This window comes from Leptodactylus fuscus, chromosome 10, assembly GCF_031893055.1.
Source record: "Leptodactylus fuscus isolate aLepFus1 chromosome 10, aLepFus1.hap2, whole genome shotgun sequence".
Taxonomy (NCBI): Eukaryota; Metazoa; Chordata; class Amphibia; order Anura; family Leptodactylidae; genus Leptodactylus; species Leptodactylus fuscus.
Window position 1 is genome coordinate 52253948 of NC_134274.1, and position 18215 is coordinate 52272162.

The 18215-nt window shown below is 41.0% G+C and overlaps 1 protein-coding gene across 2 annotated transcripts in view; it reads right to left on the minus strand.

Annotated features, from left to right (window-relative positions):
* PSD (pleckstrin and Sec7 domain containing) overlaps positions 1 to 18215 on the minus strand; it is a 232949-nt gene that overhangs the window by 100529 nt on the left and 114205 nt on the right. For both annotated transcript variants that reach the window (XM_075258168.1, XM_075258167.1), the window contains exon 10: positions 236 to 325. In XM_075258168.1, coding sequence (XP_075114269.1) covers positions 236 to 325 — 90 coding nt within the window. The remainder of the gene's footprint in view (positions 1 to 235; positions 326 to 18215) is intronic.

Here is an 18215-nt window from a genome sequence, read left to right on the forward strand (position 1 = left end):
ACAGTCATGAAGCCAAATTTCATTTAAATCCATTCAGCCGTTTTTGCGTGATTGAGGAACAAACACACTAACATCCAAACACAAAAACTTTCACTTTTATAATATTAGTAGGATAGGATTATCCATGCTGCTGTAACACACTGAATTTCCCCATGGTGGGACTATTAAAGGATTATTTTATCTGATCTTACCTTAAACATACCTTTAAATATACCATCAACATAAATAACCTTACCTTGAGAAGTTCTCTTGGAAAGTCTTTTCCTCCATTTAATCCTTCCAGATTTCCAATGAATTCTGAGCAAGACATCCTTTTACCAATGTTCTGGAAGGAATACATATATGATTATTTGCATTTGAGATGCATTATTTGCATTTTGGTAGGATGAGAACACAAGAAATCATTGATATTCATTGCTTGATAATCTTAACAGTGCCCCAGAGAATGTAACTCATTTATACACCTATCTTCTGGCAGGGCTCTGTGCCTGCATTGAAGTATATGCCAGCTCATGGCAGCATAGATTTCAGGCACTAAAAAACCTCCTTAAAGGGGACCTTTCACCACTTTTGGGCACATGCAGTGTTATATACTGCTGGAAAGCTGATAGTGCGCTGGATTCAGCGCACTGTCGGCTTTCCCGATCTGTGCCCGGTGTAAAGAGCTTACGGTGCCGGTACCGTAGTGCTCTATGGTCAGAAGGGCGTTTCTGACCATTAGCCAGAGACGTCCTTCTGCCTCGCGGCGTCTATCGCGCTGTACTGTGGAGCCGGGAGGAACGCCCCCCTCCCTCTGCTCACACAGCTCGTCCATAGACGAGTATTATCAGGAGCGGGAGGGGGGAGTTCCTCTCCGCTCCACAGTACAGCGCGATTGGCGCCGTGAGGCAGAAGGACGTCTCTGGCTAATGGTCAGAAACGCCCTTCTGACCATAGAGCACTACGGTACCGGCACCGTAAGCTCTTTACACCGGGCACAGATCGGGAAAGCCGACAGTGCGCTGAATTCAGCGCACTGTCAGCTTTCCAGCAGTATATAAAACTGCATGTGCCCAAAAGTGGTGAAAGGTCCTCTTTAAGGAGAATGCCTTTGCAGGCATATGGAGACTTACAAGTCATTTTCGCTCCACTGGGGGATTCTGCGAAATATGCAAATCTGTTTTCCAGGATGTAATTAGGAAAACAACGTCTCTTTTCACTGCCTCAAGGACAACCCCTTAAACATCAGGCATGGCTTTTTTAGATAGCCTTTATACCATGATGTTGTATTATTGCCAGACTAATATATCTATCCCAAAAGGAACAGACTCCCAGCTGTGGCAGCGCTGTTTCAATCTGGTTGGATCTCATCAGCACAGCGTAGGGAAACTAGTCTGGCTAAGTGAGAGACTGTAGACCGCCTTCAGGGACTAAAAAAAAAACTCCTTAAGGAGAATGCCTTTGCTGGCGTATGGAGTTTGTCCTAGAGGCAGTGAAAAGAGACATTGTTCTCCTAATTACATCCTGGAAAACAGTTTTACATATTCCTGAGAATCCCCCAGTGGAGCAAAAATGGCTTGTAAGTCTCCAAAGGCATTCTCCTTAAGGAGTTTTTTTTAGTCCCTGAAGCCGGTCTACAGTCTCTCACTTAGCCAGACTAGCTTCCCTACGCTGTGCTGATGAGATTCAACCAGATCGAAACAGCGCTGTCCACAGCTGTTAGTCTGTTCCTTTTGGTATATATATATATATATATATATATATATATATATATATATATATATATAGTCTGGCAATAATCTCACATCATGGTATAAAGGCCATCTGAAAAAGCCATGCCTGATGTTTAAGGGGGCTGTCCTTGAGGCAGCGAAAAGAGAAATTGTTTTCCTAATTACATCCTGGAAAACCGGTATAGATTTCAGGCATCATTTATGCAAGTAAACTGAGATGAATTATCATAAATCTGATGTGGCTGCCCCTTTTAGGAAATTAATGAGGGTAGAGTGAAATAGAAAAAAAAAAATACAATTTTTTTGTCTTGCATCCTATAACACGAGTACAAGGCACGATAAATTTGCTCTTAATGTCTTTCTTGTACAACGCCTACACAATTTTAAACTGCAGACAATTCTTAAAAGGGGTTATCTAGCTGACAAAAGTTCTCTAAAAAACGGAATATCTGTCCAATCCCCTTCCTGCTTCTATTCCAATAGTTTATGGTCCCTTTCAACAAACTGTAAATAACTGCTCAGCCAATGACTCACTGCAGAGGTGACCCACTGCAGCAGGCTAAGGTTTAATGCGTTAAAATATTTTGCAGAGTTTTAAAGATTTTCTCTAAATATCTTCTGGTCACAGAATTGTGGTCTTGATCGGTTGCCATTGGCTATGACCATGAATGTAGAACCTTACTAAGGTCAGAAAGTCAGCTATGATTTCCTTATTGTGGCTGGGATATCTTCTGATACATGTGGTGTACCTGTCTGATAACCCAGCTACAATAAGAAAATCATGGCTGGGTTTTTGACCAGTTCCAGACAGTTTCTGCATTTGTGGTCATATCCATTGGCAACCAATCAAAACAACAGACTGTCACTACTAAGATGGTTAAAGGAAATCTTTAAAACGCTGCTGAATTTTAATTACTTATATTTGCAAAATTGTTTAAGTTTTAATTGTCTACAAATATAGATATGATTATGTTGATGGGAATACCCCTTTAAGGCTGGGGCCCTATGTTGCAGAAACAGCTTTTTTTTTGCTGCGGATTTTTTTTGCTGATTCTGCTGCAGATTTTTTAGCTAAATCCAGGAGTGGATTGAGCAGAATGGAAAAATATAAGAACTTTCCAGATATTTTCCATTCCTTTTGGAGCCATTCTGGTCTTTGGCTTTAAAAATCCAACAAAATCTGCAACAAAAAACGCTATATTTCCACAACATGGGGCCTCAGCTTCAGTTTCCCATGCTTTATACATGGCTCCATCCATTCTCCCACTGATGCAGTGAAGTAGTCCTGTGACCCTAGTAGAGAAACACCACCAAAACATAATGTTTCCACCTCCATGCTTGATGGTGTTCTTTGGCATTAACTCAATTTGCTGTGTTTTGAGGAAGAGAAAAGACCAAAGAGCTCAATTTTTGTCTCATCTGACTACAGCACCTTCTCCCAATCACTCTCAGACTCATCCAAATTGGTTTGATGAGGCAAAAATTGAGCTATTTGGCATTAACTCGACTCGCCGTGTTTGGAGGAAGAGAAATGCTGCCTATGACCCAAAGAACACCGTCCCCACTTCCAAGCATGGAGGTGGAAACATTATGTTTTGTGGGTGTTTCTCTGCTAAGGACACAGGACTACTTCACGAATGCATCAATGGGTGAATGGATGGAGTCATGCACCGTAAAATCCTGAGTGACAACCTCCTTCCTTCTGCCAGGACATTAAAAATGGGTCGTGGCTGGATCTTCCAGCAGGATAATGGCCAAAATCATACAGCCAAGACAACAAAGGAGTGGCTCAAAAAGAAGCACATTAATGTCATAGAGTGGCCTAGCCAGTCTCCAGACCTTTATCCCATAGAAAACCTATGGAGGGAGCTGAAGTTCCGAGTTGCCTCGGAAGAGACAGCCTCAAAATCGTAATGATTTAGAAATGATCTGCAAAGAGGAGTGGACCAAAATTCCTCCTGACATGTGCGCAAACCTCATCATCAAATACAGAAAACGTCTGACTGCTGTGTGCGCCAACAAGGGTTTTACCACCAAGTACTAAGTCTTGTTTGCCAGAGGGATCAAATACTTATTTCTCTATGCAAAATGCAAATACATTTATAAAATGTATACAACGTGATTTTCTGGATTTTACTTTTGATATTCTATTTCTCACTGGTAAAGTTATTCTACCCTTAAAATTATAGACTGTTCATGTCTTTGTCAGTGGGCAAACTTACAAAATCACCAAGGGATCAAATACTAATTTCCTTCACTGTATAAAGATGTGATGGTTCTCCCTATAATAATCCCTACAATGCAATATGGACAGTTTAATATACAATTTTCTGGTGACAAACTCCCTTTAAAGGCCAGAAGATTCTACACAAATTACAACCCTTTCACCTTTTAGCCTCTTCTCCAATTTTGCATACTTGAAAGTTATTGGAAAATTCTCGTGTCTTCTCTTCCATGACTATGTGTGTCTTCTACCCTCATTACTTCAACTCAGGATAGGGCCACACGGAGTGGAAGCCAGGCTATCTTGAAATTGATTTTTAATGGTGTTTTACACTACATTCACATCTGGGCTTATCATTCATCTGAACCATCAGAGGATGAGAAGAACCGAAAAATAACCCTGATATATGATGGACATGAACTGAGAATGAGGGACTCCATTGACTGTAATGGGGTCTGTCGGATGCCCATATTTTACTTTTTTTTTTTTTTTAACTGAAAAAGCTGGATGAAAAAGTATGGCATTTCCTTACGGATCTAAGCCTTTTGTGGCTTAATATGTTACAAGAATTTATGAACAAAGTCTGACGTTTGCTTTTATTCCAACAGCCTTGAGGAGGCTAACATAGCAAAATGAATAAACATATTGCTGAAAGCCTACTTTAAAGGGGCTCTATCAGCAAAATTATGCTGTATGAGCCCCCCACTGCTAATGTTCTTTAAACCCCCCAACTCGTTTTAAAATAAAACCCTAAAAACATATATGTAAATTATACTTATCGTGCACGGTGGGCGGTGATGCACGATCTGACGTCATCTTCTGAGACGCTTTCCTCTTCTTTCGGCAACGCCCTCCGGTCCTGGCTCTTCCCCAGCTTCATAGTTCGAATCCGATTGGTTCAAATCCGGCGCGTGCGTACTGCCATTGAAAAAAAGGGCGCCGGAGCGTGCACAGTAGCTCCGGAGGGAGCGCTACTGCGCATGTGCTGGATTTGAACCAATTGGATTTGAACCACCAGAAGAAGACGACGATAAAGCCGGGGAAGAGCCAGGACCGGAGGGCGTCGCTGAAAGAAAGAAGAGGAAGACGTGCCAGAAAAGGACGTCTGATCGTGCATCACCGCCCACCGTGCACGATAAGTATAATTTATATATATATTTTTAGGGTTTTATTTTAAAACGGGGGGTGGGGGGTGTTTGTGTGTGTGTTAAAATAAGATTAGCGGTGCCTGAATAGCCTTTTTAAAGGCTATTCACGCATATGTGGGGCTCATATATCATATTTTTGCTGATAGAGCCCCTTTAACTGAGCTGGATATTAGTCTTCTGGATACCATTTTAAGAAAACAGTTTTTTTCTGATAAAACAATGAAAAGTACAAGATTGATTATGTTAGAGTAAACTGGTTTATATATCAAACTATAGGTTAATGAATATAAAGACGACCTTAAGATCATCTGCTATTAAGATAGTAATTCTACTTAAGATACTAATGGCATTTAGGCTCATACTGCAGAATCTATGGGTTCTAAACAACCAATGCCAGTGCAGAATAATCCTCTTGCTATAATCCTCTTCAGATGAGGATTATCATCGAAGATGTTGGACAATGCTGATACATGATAGCAGGAGCCATTTTGCACTATTTATGTGGTTATTGTTTCATCTCGAGGCAATATATCTAAAGAATGATGTTATTCAAGTGCCAAACTTGTTGCTGAACCCTTAGGTGAATGGAACTGGTTTTCAGTCACCGTAGCAGATTTTTTTATTGCTATAATTTCTACATGTTTTAAACTCTTACTATATTTTGAACATTTGGAACTAGTGTGCATTATATAGACCACCGCCCTTTTCAGGCAAATTCAATTGTAGCAATAAAATATCAGGTGATGAAACATTATAGTTAGGAATTTTTCAAGAAACACACAGACGATTTTTATGTAAAAATGTACTATTTTAATAAATAATAATTTAGTAATTTTTGATGCAAATTATTAGTTAGGAGGAAATGTAGAAAGAGTAAAGTCATAGATTATAGTTACAGGGGTTAAAACACATACAACATTTATCATCTATGGTCCGCAAAGACTGCAGTAGAGAAGTAAAAGCAGATAGTAGTCACAGGGTAAATTAATATGGACATTTACAAATGTCATAAGCACAAAGGCTCAACTTAAAAGGGTTGTACTAGAATAGGCATCACACCATACACTGCAATTTTAGAGATTTTTGCTGACTGGGGTTGATAAATCCAAGAGGTACTGGAAAGCTCAACAGAGAGCAGGGCCAGAACACCATGCCTAAAAGCTGTATGGGGATATTGTCACTCCTTAGGGAGAGACCACCATGTAGGTGTGTGGAGTCTTACAAAGCCCATTTCGCTCCACTGTGGGGGATTGTGGGAAGAATATGCAAATATTTTTCCCAGGATGTAAATAGGGAAACACTGCCTCTGTATGCTGCCCTCTATGGGAAGCTCCCTTAAACATCATGCCCGACTTTCCATTAAGCCTTTATTACAATGATGCGGGAGTGACAATATCCCCATAATCTGGTCTCACCTCTGCCAAGTCAGTTCTCCCTAGGCTGTGCTGATGAGATTCAATCAGATCGAAATGGTGCTGTCCACAGTTGGGATGATACTGACTTGGCAAAAATCCTGCATCATTGCAATAAAGGCTTGCTGGAAAGTCGGGCATGATGTTCAAGGGAGATTCCCTTAGAGGGCAGCATACAGAGGCAGTGTTTCCCTATTTACATCCTGGGAAACATATTTGCATATTCTTCCCTAAAAGCTGTACGATACAAGATCCACACCAGAAGATGTATTTAGGTTTGCCTTAGATTTGATAGTTATGTATACCCTTGTATTAATACATTGGTCTAAATCAGAAGATATACAGGCTAGATAGCAGAAGAAAGGAATAAGAATAAGAAAGAAGAAAAAATGGATAAATTGGAAATTGGGGGAATTGGTGGTGGTTCTTCTCATCTGATGTCTTTGAGTGGGACCAGGAGGGCCTAGGACAGAGGAAAGGTTGGTCCAGTAATCTCAAATCAACAAAGCAAATGTACCAAAGCAAATTCATGGATAAGGGTTTTTACCATCTTGTGTAATGCTTCTATGCGCATCATCTACCACTGCTACCAACTCCTTCATTCTCATAATATATCACAATTCAGTGCCCCACTCACATGGGGGGACTGTGACCTATTTCCAGTGCCTAGGGATAACCATCCTTGTGGCAATGAAGAGTTTTTTCAATGCCCCTTTCTTCTCCTGTGTCAGAGAGCCAGGGAGGATAGACAGCAATGCTACTGGGGAATATTCTATAGAGTGGATTCTGAGTATACACACGAAGAACATCCGTCAGATAGAACAACACCTAGTCCTAGAGAAACCTTTTAATTCTTTTGGTTTATCTGCACAAAGATAGTACATGTGAGAAAAAAAAACAATCATAAAAATCTCTTTCAAGGAAAATGTCACATTCAGCTCCATGTCACAGTTAGTGAAGAAGGTTGGTCTGAGTTGCTGCATTTTTTTTTTTTTTTTTTTTTTATTCTTATTTTATTGAAATTTTAACAGATTTTACAATGAAGGGTTCACCAATGTAGCATAACAACAGAAATAAACATTGGGCTAGGCATAGCCCGAGACAGGCATAATAAGGCATAAATAAAGCATAAATATTACAGTATGAAAATTGTTGAGATTCATAGAACTTGGATTATCCCCCAACTACCAGATGATGTAGGAAAACAAGTAATAACAGTGTTTGATATCTGGGGGGAGGGGTGGGTGGAAAAAGGATGAATGAGTGAATATGGGTGAAAATAAAGAAACAGGAAGTGTGGTGGGTAACTAGTAAAAGTAGACATTTAGGAAGCGTAAAATGACTATTGATCACAATATTTCCACCATGGGTTCCAGAGCTTAACATAGGCATCATGAGTTCTTTCTTTCCAGCTAATCAGCTCCTCAAATCTAGCGATTTGATATACTTTTTCTTTCCATTTTTGGATAGAAGGTGGGGACGATTGTAGCCAATACAATGGAATCAAAGATTTAGCTACTTCTAATAGCAAAGTTGTAAGATTTTTTTTGGATGGGTAGTAAAGATCTGAGGGCTGGGCCAATAAAATTGCTCCCGGATCATCGTAGGGTCTCTTCCCCACTATGAGTGTAATCTGGTCTGAAACCTCTGTCCAGAATTTCTGAATGTGCTCACATTCCCACCATATGTGCAACATTGTGCCAGGTGATTTTTTGCATCTCCAACACTCATCTGTAGTAGCAAGCTTCCTTTGTAGAGCCCATGATGGGGTTCTATACCATCTAGACAATGTCTTAAAGTGCAATTCTTGCAATCTCGTGCAAGTAGAGAATCCATGCGAAAGAGACAGGATAAATTCTGTGTCTTTGTTTGAAAATATTGTGTTAAGCTCTGTTTCCCATGATCGTAAATAAGTGGGCTTTGATAAGTGGTCAGCTTGGGTGAGAAAAGCTTTACACGTGGAGATTTTCCTAGAAGAAGTAGAGTTAGATGCTAGATGTTTCTCAAAGGGGGTCAATTGTCGTTGGAATTCCATTTTGGAAGAGATATCTGAGATCACCTGGCGAAAATTAGCATAATCTAAGAATGTTATGCCTTTTACTGCTAGTTTGTCTTGTAAGGCCTCTTGCGAGATTGGTCGTCCTCCCGTAAGTAAATCCTTAATTTTGAGCTTGCGCAATCTCAACCACCAGTCAGGGGGTGGGCGTGAACCAGGATATGCTAAGTGTGGGGAGAGGTTGGCAGGGATTAAAGGGGAGTATGAGTTGATCAATTTGTTTTGATATAGAAACCATGTTTCAGCTGCGCCTTTCAAAAGGGGGTCTAGGTCTAGGCGAGTTATATCTTTCTTATCAGATAGCCAAAGGTATTTCAACATATTTGGGCCATGATTTGTCTCTTCTAGGAATTGTAGAGACGGACACTTTAGAGGGAATGTGTAAGACATCCAACGGGATAGTTGCACTGCCCTATAGTACATGTGCATATCAGGTACGGCAATTCCCCCCTCTTTTTTAGATTTGGATAAAAAAGAGTAGGAGATTCTGGGGGATTTGTGTTTCCATAAGAATTTGGAAAAAAGTCTGCGAATTTGAGTAAAGAATTCCTTAGGGATGGGGACCGGTAGCATTTTCATAATGTATAGAATTCTTGGTACGATGTAGGTTTGCAATAAGTTACGTCTACCTAACCACGAAATCATTGGTAGATCATAATCTTCCAGAAGCTTTTTTATGGTTTTTATTAAGGGGAGGTGATTGTGCTTGTACACATTATTGGGGTCAGCGGGGAGTTGAATGCCTAAATATTTAATAACATCCGATTTCCATTTGAATGGGGACGATTTCGACAGCTTTTCAGCTTCCTGTTTGGGTATTGAGACATTTAAAATCTCCGATTTTGAAATATTTATTTTATAATTAGAAATCTGGCCGTATGAGTGAAGGGAGTGGGTTAGCTCTGGAAGACCTAATTCAGGGTTAGATATGCAAAATAATATGTCATCTGCGAAGGCGACAGCTTGTAATGTTGCCTTTCCCAAATGGAAACCCTTTATTTTGTCATCCTGTCTAATTGCTTGTAGCAAAGTTTCAAGGGTGAGAACGAAGAGGGAGGGTGACAGAGGGCAACCTTGGCGAGTGCCGTTGGAAATATTAAAATATTCTGATAATGAACCATTGATACGGAGTCTAGCATGTGGCTGATTATACAATGTGAAAATGGCTTTGACAAAGGTCTCGGGAAAGCCAAAAGCCAAAAGTGTAGCTTCCATAAAATGCCACGAGACCCTGTCAAACGCCTTTTCGGCGTCTACGCTTAATAAGACCAACGGGATCTTGTTCTTTTTTGCTATTGACAGTGTGGAGTAACCGGATCGTATTGTCTTTACCTTCTCTATGTTTTACGAAGCCGGACTGTTCGTCGCACAGAATGTCAGGGAGAAGGTCACTCATTCTTCTGGCCAGAAGCTTCGCCCAGATTTTCAAATCTAGGTTTAACAACGAAATTGGCCTATAGCTGGCACAATCAGTCGGATCTTTTCCCTCCTTTGCCAAAAGAACTATGTGAGCTTCCTGGGTTTGTTTTTTCAGCTGGTGACCTTGCATAAGGGAGTTGCATAATTTGGTTAGGTGAGGAAGAAGTTGTAGTGAAAATTTTTTGTAATATAGAAGGGGTAACCCATCAGGACCGGGGGTTTTTCCTAGGGGGAATGAGTTCAACACTTGTAAGATCTCATTTTCCGTTACTGGTGTCATGAGAGCTTCTTGATCCGCTAGGGAAATTTTGGGCAGTGAAATTGAGTTTAAGAAATTTGAGATCATTTTGTCTTTATCTAGTTCTTCTGCATCGTTTAAACACGAGTTTAAGTTGTAGAGTGCTGAGTAATAGTCATGGAAGGCTGCTGATATGTCATTTGTATCCCTTTTCAGATCTCCATTGGAGTTCTTTATTGCTGCTATATGGGATTTGGTTCTTTCTTTTTTGATCATGGCGGACATGACCCGCCCCCCTTTGTCCCCGTGAGCGTAGAAACGCATTTTGGAGTAGAGTAAACTTTTAATTGCAGCATTGTTAAGAAGCTGCTTGAGTTTTTCCCGCAGTTTGAGCAAGTCAGCTTGAATACTTCTTAGTGTTTGTTGTTTATGGACTCTTTCTAGAGCAGAAATTTGAGCCAACAAGGAGTCAGTTTCTTTTTGCCTCTTTCTCTTTAGCGCTATTGCTTTAGCAATAAAGACCCCACGAATGAAACATTTGTGGGATTCCCATAACAGGGGAGGGGGGGTGTCAGAATTACCATTAATTTCAAAAAAGGAGGTCAATGCATCTGCTGTTTTTTGAACAGTGATCGGATCATCTAATAAGGACTCATTGAGTCTCCATGTCCACTGTTTTGACGGTAATTCAGTGATTAGGAATGTGGTTGAGACTGGCGCGTGGTCGGAGATACTAATGCAGCCTATGGTAGATTTAGCAATTTGTGGGATCATGGTGGATGAGAATAATACATAGTCTAGTCTCTGATGTGAATTATGAGGGGAGGAAAAGAAGGAGTAATCCTTCATAGAAGGGTTAAAGATTCTCCACGAATCTGATAGGTGCATATCATGTAAGACAGTGTGGAGGCGGCTTAAGCTTTTCTGCGATATGGCTGACTTTCCTAAAGACGTGTCCATGAGTGGGTTCAGTGCAATATTGAGGTCCCCGCAGAGAATGATGTCTCCTTCAGCAAAGGAGGACAAGGTGTGCAATGTGTCTATTAGCCACTGTACCTGAAGTTTGTTCGGGGCGTATACCGTGGCTAGTGTTATTTTCCTGGTCGCTAGGTAGCCTTTCAAAAATAGATATCTACCCTCGGAATCCGAAAGGAGACTGCTTAAGGTGAATGGGCATGAGTTTTTTATTGCAATTGCTACCCCTTTAGAGTTTGAGGAGAGACTATTTGAGTAGAACCACTGTGAATAGTTGGATTTGGGAGGCTTAGGAATTTTATTTTGAGCAAAATGCGTTTCTTGAAGCATTAAAATATCAGAGGCCAGTTTTTTGCTTAAGTTCATTACCCAGTGTCGTTTGTTGGGGGAATGAAGGCCTTTAACATTAAAGGAGGTGACCGTGAGGCTTGGTGGAGGATGGCCCGCTTTCGATTGTTGTGACATGTCGCTATGTCGTGGGGTTTTGTGTTACCACCAGTGTACCTTCTGACTTGTTTCCAGGTGAAAAAGCAAGAACTGTTGCTATTAACAAATAGTTACGGGAAGGGAAGAATTGGGGGGGGGAATGGTTGGAAAGGAGGGGAGGGATGGGGGGGGGGAGGGAAAAGGTAAATGGAATAAAGGGTTTTGATCTCTAGGGACTCCCCACAGGCGTACTAAGACCCGGACTACTATTCCAAGCCGTGGACTCCCGGGGCCTTCTCCGGGATCAACACTTACAGTAAAACAGAGAAGGGTGAACCAAGTTAGGGGAAGGAGTATGTGTCCTGATCGGTGTTGTGACCACTCATATTCCCCACAATAGTGGCAATTTGTATTTAGTAAAAAGTAAAAAATAGCTAGAGAAACTAACTTTGCCCTATGGGCACAAACAGAGAACAATATATAACCGTACAAGATTAAACCATGAGGATATATATGTAATAGGTTAATAGAAAACCATAGTAATGGTTTTGATTCAGAAAACAATAGGACAAACAATGCTGCTGGTTATATACCTGTGAAATACTTGGCAATATATGCAAACCTGCAGCGTAACAAAGGATAGAGGAAAAAAAAAAAAGACTGGACCTGTCCAGATGAGATACAGTTCAAGATGTAGCTTGTCGCAGCTTGGATAAGGCCCTTCGAGCCTTTGGGGACCTATTTCTTCCTCCGTTAGCCCATCTTGAGAAAGTAGGGAGATCCGGGACCGGTTCAATGTCGGCTGTGGGTAGCCAGGAATTAATTGGTATTGGATCAATGTCCAGCATCTCCCAAACGGCTGGTAAATCCTCTGGAGAGTGAATGGTTATTCTTTTACCACCTTGTAAAATTGCTAAACCAAATGGGTATAACCACGCATATTGAATGTTTCGATGGCGTAATATTTCCAATAGCGGTTTCATCAATCTGCGTTTTGCCAATATGGAGGGGGCAACGTCTTGATAAATGGAGATTTGAGCTTCTTCATAGAAAATCTGCTCTTTAGCTCTGGCCGCTGTTAGGATAGCTGCAGTGTCCACATAAGACAGCAAACCACATATAATATCTCTAGGTGGTTCACTTTGTCTGGGTTTAGCTCTTAAGGCTCTGTGTATTCTCTCAATAACAACCCTTTCCGCTCTGTCCTGTCCCAGGAGTTCTGAAAAGATGGCGGCCGCCATTTTAGGGAGGTCATCATGTTGTACAGATTCAGGCAGGCCCTTGATTCTAATGTTTTTACGCCTGGATCGATTTTCTTGGTCTTCAACCAACAATAAAGATTTATCAATCATGTCCTTGTGTCTCTGAAGTTGGTCTGATACTGCATCAGAGTGAGCCCTAACTGTGTCATAGTTTTCTTCCAGTACCTGTACTCTTTGGCCCACTGACTGAATTTCCATTTTGATTTCAGCTACAGCTTTCGCTAAGGCTTTTTGGAGAAAGGACTTTGACATATGAATAACTTCGGCATCTGTACCTTGTGGTTCGTGGGACCCGTCTTCCTCCGAGTCGTCGGCATATTCCCGCTCCGTCCTCTCTTCCGGCGCCATCTTACGGATACTCCTCGGCGGGGTAAGGGTTTTTTTACGCAGAAATTTCTGCATGTCGCCCTGTTTATGAACTTTTGGTGTGCTCGGCTGGTCTAGTGAGCGTTCTCTGTTTGATTTCCCCATGATGGAGACAGAAGCTCACTGCTAGAGCTCCTCCGAGTTGCTGCATTTTAAGAGGAGTTAACATCTTGTAGGAAGGGGTCTTGGCAGTGTAGTCAAAAGAAAAAACAAAGGCTCAAACAGAGTAGGGGTAGCCACATAAGTGCTAGTCATAGAAAGTGTTGTGAATGAACAAAAGCAACTGCCCCAATTCCAGCCATGACAGCTCTCACTTGCTTGCAGACTAATGTAGGCTCCCATTCACTATTATGTGCTGAAGGAGCGGAGTTGAGGACCTATCCAAAACAAGAGTTGAACCCCTGCGTAGAAAAGTCAGGTTCTGGAACAAAGTGGTTAGGAAGCCTGAATCCCATACTGGAAGGCTATGCAATATTGATAGGAGGTGCTATAAGCATATCCAGTGGTGAGAGCTCCATTTCCACCCAAAGTTTCGTCCTTCAACTGTGTGACCAGTTAAGCAGGAACAATAAAACAGCTGCTTCATGGATGAGGTAAGATCATACAGAAATTGGGGTTTATTGGTTTTCCAGTATTTCCATTTTTACTACGATCATGCACCAAAACCAGTAAAGAAACTTGATGTATTATTTCTACATATTCTTGAGAATCTTGGCTGCAAGAAAAGACTGATCTAAGTTTATGAACTTTTCTCACATGAATCTTGTGAGACCTACACCTTGTAAAATAAGAAGGTAATCTCTTGGGGCAACAATGCAAGTTAACCTCGGAGATGTGGTTGTCTAGGCGTGAGAGGTGTGTATGACTGTATAACGCCTAGACTACATAATTGCTTGCTATACAGTGCATTCTCAAAGACTGAGGAGGGATTAGTGAGGCTAAACTAAATCAATCAATCAATCAATCATTATTTGTCCCAATCTTGGGTCACAACATTTAGTCCAGGGATATAATGCAAAATATAATAACCTTAGGCTCCCAGAATTTTAGAACTGAATGGCTATAAGTCATTATAATATTTATAGCATTCTAAATGGAGGAACACGGCCGATGAAGGCCACCATTAAAGGATACACTGATCTGTCCACAGTGGAGTAAAGAAATCAGCTGGAATTGGATGCTAGTCTGGCAGGGATAGGGCACACAGATCCAAAGTGGTCAGTAAGTCTTACAGGATAAAGGGTCTAGTAGGTTATGTTATTTACCATAACTCCATATGAAAGGTTAACCACCATGCATACAGAATCTCCGGTCTTACATGGCCTCCAGAACTGCTGTATGTGAAGCATGGGATTTTTCAAAAAAACAATCGGACCTTGATTGATGAAAAGAATCCAAGGAGTTTATTTCAGGATGTCCAGTTTTAACCAAAAAAATAATTCTTCAGAAAATCTCCATAATGTATACAACAAACACCTTGTACCTCAGGCTGCTGTAGTATCACAAACTATCCTTCATGTGAACTTCACCAACACACACATACCCAGCTTTCTGGGAATTGGAATCATTTTATACCTTAGACATTTCCCATAATACTCTGCAGTTTTCCCTATAAAACCCTGGAGTTGCTGCAGACTTGACTCTTATAAGATCAGGGCAGACACACCCAGTGCAACTCCACTACTGCAGGTAAATATACAAAAAAAACCCACTTTATAAATCCATGGTAATGTGAACAGTTCCTTAGTGTTAGTATATTGTTCCCAGATGGTAAGACAAGAAATAGTAGAAAAATAGAGCGTTAGGTGGCCAGCCTAATGAGGAAAGAAAGGAATAAGAGGCAGGAATAGAACATTCACACAGAGATATTACCAGACCTGGGGACTGCTATACCACCACTAAGGTTACAAAGAAGAAATCACATGGAAACATAACAGAAAACAGTTTACCTCTTCACACTGTATAAGAAATACAACAAACTATTAAGCTATGTCCTATTAAATTATATGCATTCCATATTCCTATCTTTTGCCATAATCTGAAAATGGCATCAGGGGTATGTGCACAATCAATCCGCAGTTCCTCATTGGCAAGATCATGCTGAAAATGCTTTGCAGTGTTGAGATGAGATCAGCTGCTCTGGGGGCTTCAGGGAACCCTCTGATTCTAATATTGCACCCACTCCTGTTCTCAGCATCATCACGGAGGTAATTCTGTTGTTTTATATGCTGCTCTTGGGTTTCCAGTTTGTTACATAAGTCCATCAATTTATTGTCCATGAGGTCCGATGCCTTAGGATAGGGTTGGGATAGCTTATTATGTGTACTCCAAACCTAAGATGTGAAAGAATTCATCCACTGTTTATGAGAGTTCTCAAAGCATTCTAAAAGCACTCCGTGTCAGATCTTGTGAGGATCTGATGTACCCCAGATCTTCATGTACCCTCTGCAGTCCCAATTAGAGTGACCACAGTCAGTGGAAGCTCCAGGCAAGGTAGAGATTGAAGGTAATGCTACACCAGCTTTACTGGCAGGGAGAGAGTGTGATGGCTGTGAGCACAAGAACGGGGCATTATAATAAATAGGGACCAATCTTCATTCAGGAGAAAAAGAAGTTGGATAGAAAAGAGGAGGCAAAGCTTCCCCCCCTCGCCTGTTATGAGGGAAAAGCTTCTACAGGATCCCAAGCAGAGGTCTATAAAATCAGGCCAGGTATAGACCATGTTTGTCTTACTTGCTACCAGTACTTTTTGGGCACCAAAGAACCATTATATGTATCCGCTTTCGGACTCCACTTGTCTTAAACCAGTGCATGCCAAAAGCCTTCTCCTCCATCTCACCACTAAACACAGGGAAACTAATACAGGTGAGTACCATGGCTAAATTATAATCCTTGCGGTGGGAACTCCTTAGAAAGCATGTTCTCACCTCCATTGCCCGGACATACCTCATTCAGTTACATAGGCTTTTAGAGAACTCATCAAAAAGAAACACCATATGTAACATAGGATGGATAAAGACACGATCGTCATTTCCAACTAGAAAACCTATCATGTTGATTCAGAGAATTGGTAAAAAAAAAAAAAAAAAAACACTGATAGGCCAATATTAGGGAGAAAAGTTCCTTCCCAGCTCTACATATGGCAAGTAAGATACATCGCTGAATCAACATCTCGTGCTGATATTTTTACATTCAAGAAAGCCATCCAGTCCTGTACAAGTTATTGGCCATCACATCATCCTGTGGCAGTGAGTCCCGTAGCCTTAACTATCCAGTTACTGTAAAGAAGCCCTATCTATGAAAAAAACATTTTCCCTCCTTATGTCAAAGGTATCCCCTTGTTATAGTTACAGACCTTGGAGATCTCTGTACTGTCTGTTGAGATATCTTACATTGCAATTAGGTTACTCCTAAGAAGTCTTTTTCCCCAAACTGAACATCTTAAGCATGATGGCGGGTCATTGTACTCTAATCCATCCCTCCCCTTTATTACCTTGGAAGCATCTAGCAGTTAGATAAATATGTGTTACATCTATGACAAATCAGTCACTATTTCCGGAAATAAAAGTTATTTTCAAGTCAGAGTAAATGTAAATGTTGTTGTGTAATACATGAAACAAGGTAAAGGTATTTGGAGAGATTTTCTATTAAGGTGTTTGCACACAAGACCAACTTATCCACTATCCATGTATATCCATTAACACTATCAGTCCCCACATGGATAGTGTAGTCTAGTAGTCTGGTGTATTTTATTGATATACAATGTTTCTCCTAAAAATAAAAGGGGTTTTCCAGGATCAAGATATTGATGACCTACCCTTAGGATATGTCATTAATATCAGGTCAGTGGGGTCTGGCACCCCGTCCCACAAACAGCTGTTTATAGCTTCTGTCAGCACTGGAACGAATACAGACAACAGAGCTAGAATCAGAGCTCAGTCAGACATTAAGTGGCCAAGCCAATTATTGCAGTTCGCTCCCATTCATTTGCATGGGAATTGATCTGCAGTAACCAGGTTTGGCCACTACACAGTAGACAGAGCCACGTGCTTCAGGTTCAGTCCACTGTTTAGTTCTGATGCCAGCAGATGATTGGTTCTGACAACTGGCATGTCAACCAAGCTGATATTAATGTCCTATCCTAAGGATGGGTCATCAATATCAAAATCCCAGAAAACATCTTTAATAATAGCCATCTAAGAACTACTGCAGATGCAAACTTACTAAGCATATCGCATGTGTTTTGAATACAATTTAGGAGCTTCAGTTTTCAAAGGAATATGTAGGTATGTATATAATCAGATTGTATTTTATATATTGTGAGAAAGTGAAGGGTGTGGTCTGCGAGGACCGGTATGTTCCAGCCAGGCAGCTGAAGGGTGTATGCCAAGACCCACACCAGAGAGGTCAGTTGTGAAATTAAGGCCTGATATGGCACCACACTGACAGATCTGAGAGTTCCTGTGTGAACTGAACCTACAGACTAGGTACCGTGCCACCGTTTGATGTATCCAGAGCGAGAGTCTGGCAGCCAGGCTCCTACATAGTCAGGGAACATTTTCTGTTGTAGTTAGTTCTCAGCCGAGAAGGCTTTTGTTTTGTTTGCTTATGCCTTTGCAAAGGTAGTTTATGCACCACAAGTAAAATAAATGCTGAACTTGAGTGTAACCCAGTCTCTGTGCCCTGTTTCCTGCACTGCTACCAAGCACCTACCTGAGCGGTTCCCTACAATATATAATTTTTATTTTTTTTTCCTTTTTGGCACTTTTCTTTATATGCATTCTAGTGCCATCTAGTGGGCAGAGCTTGTGTTGTGTGGCTTTTTGGATCAGATTTATGGGCTCTAAATGGCCATGTTGTCTGTACACCTGCATGACTGTCTCCTTTATGTTATAAATGAACCTGAGTCATAGAAAAAAAAATAAAAGGCCTTTTGTTTTGGAACTCCAAGTCTGATGATGGTCATCAGTATTTGAT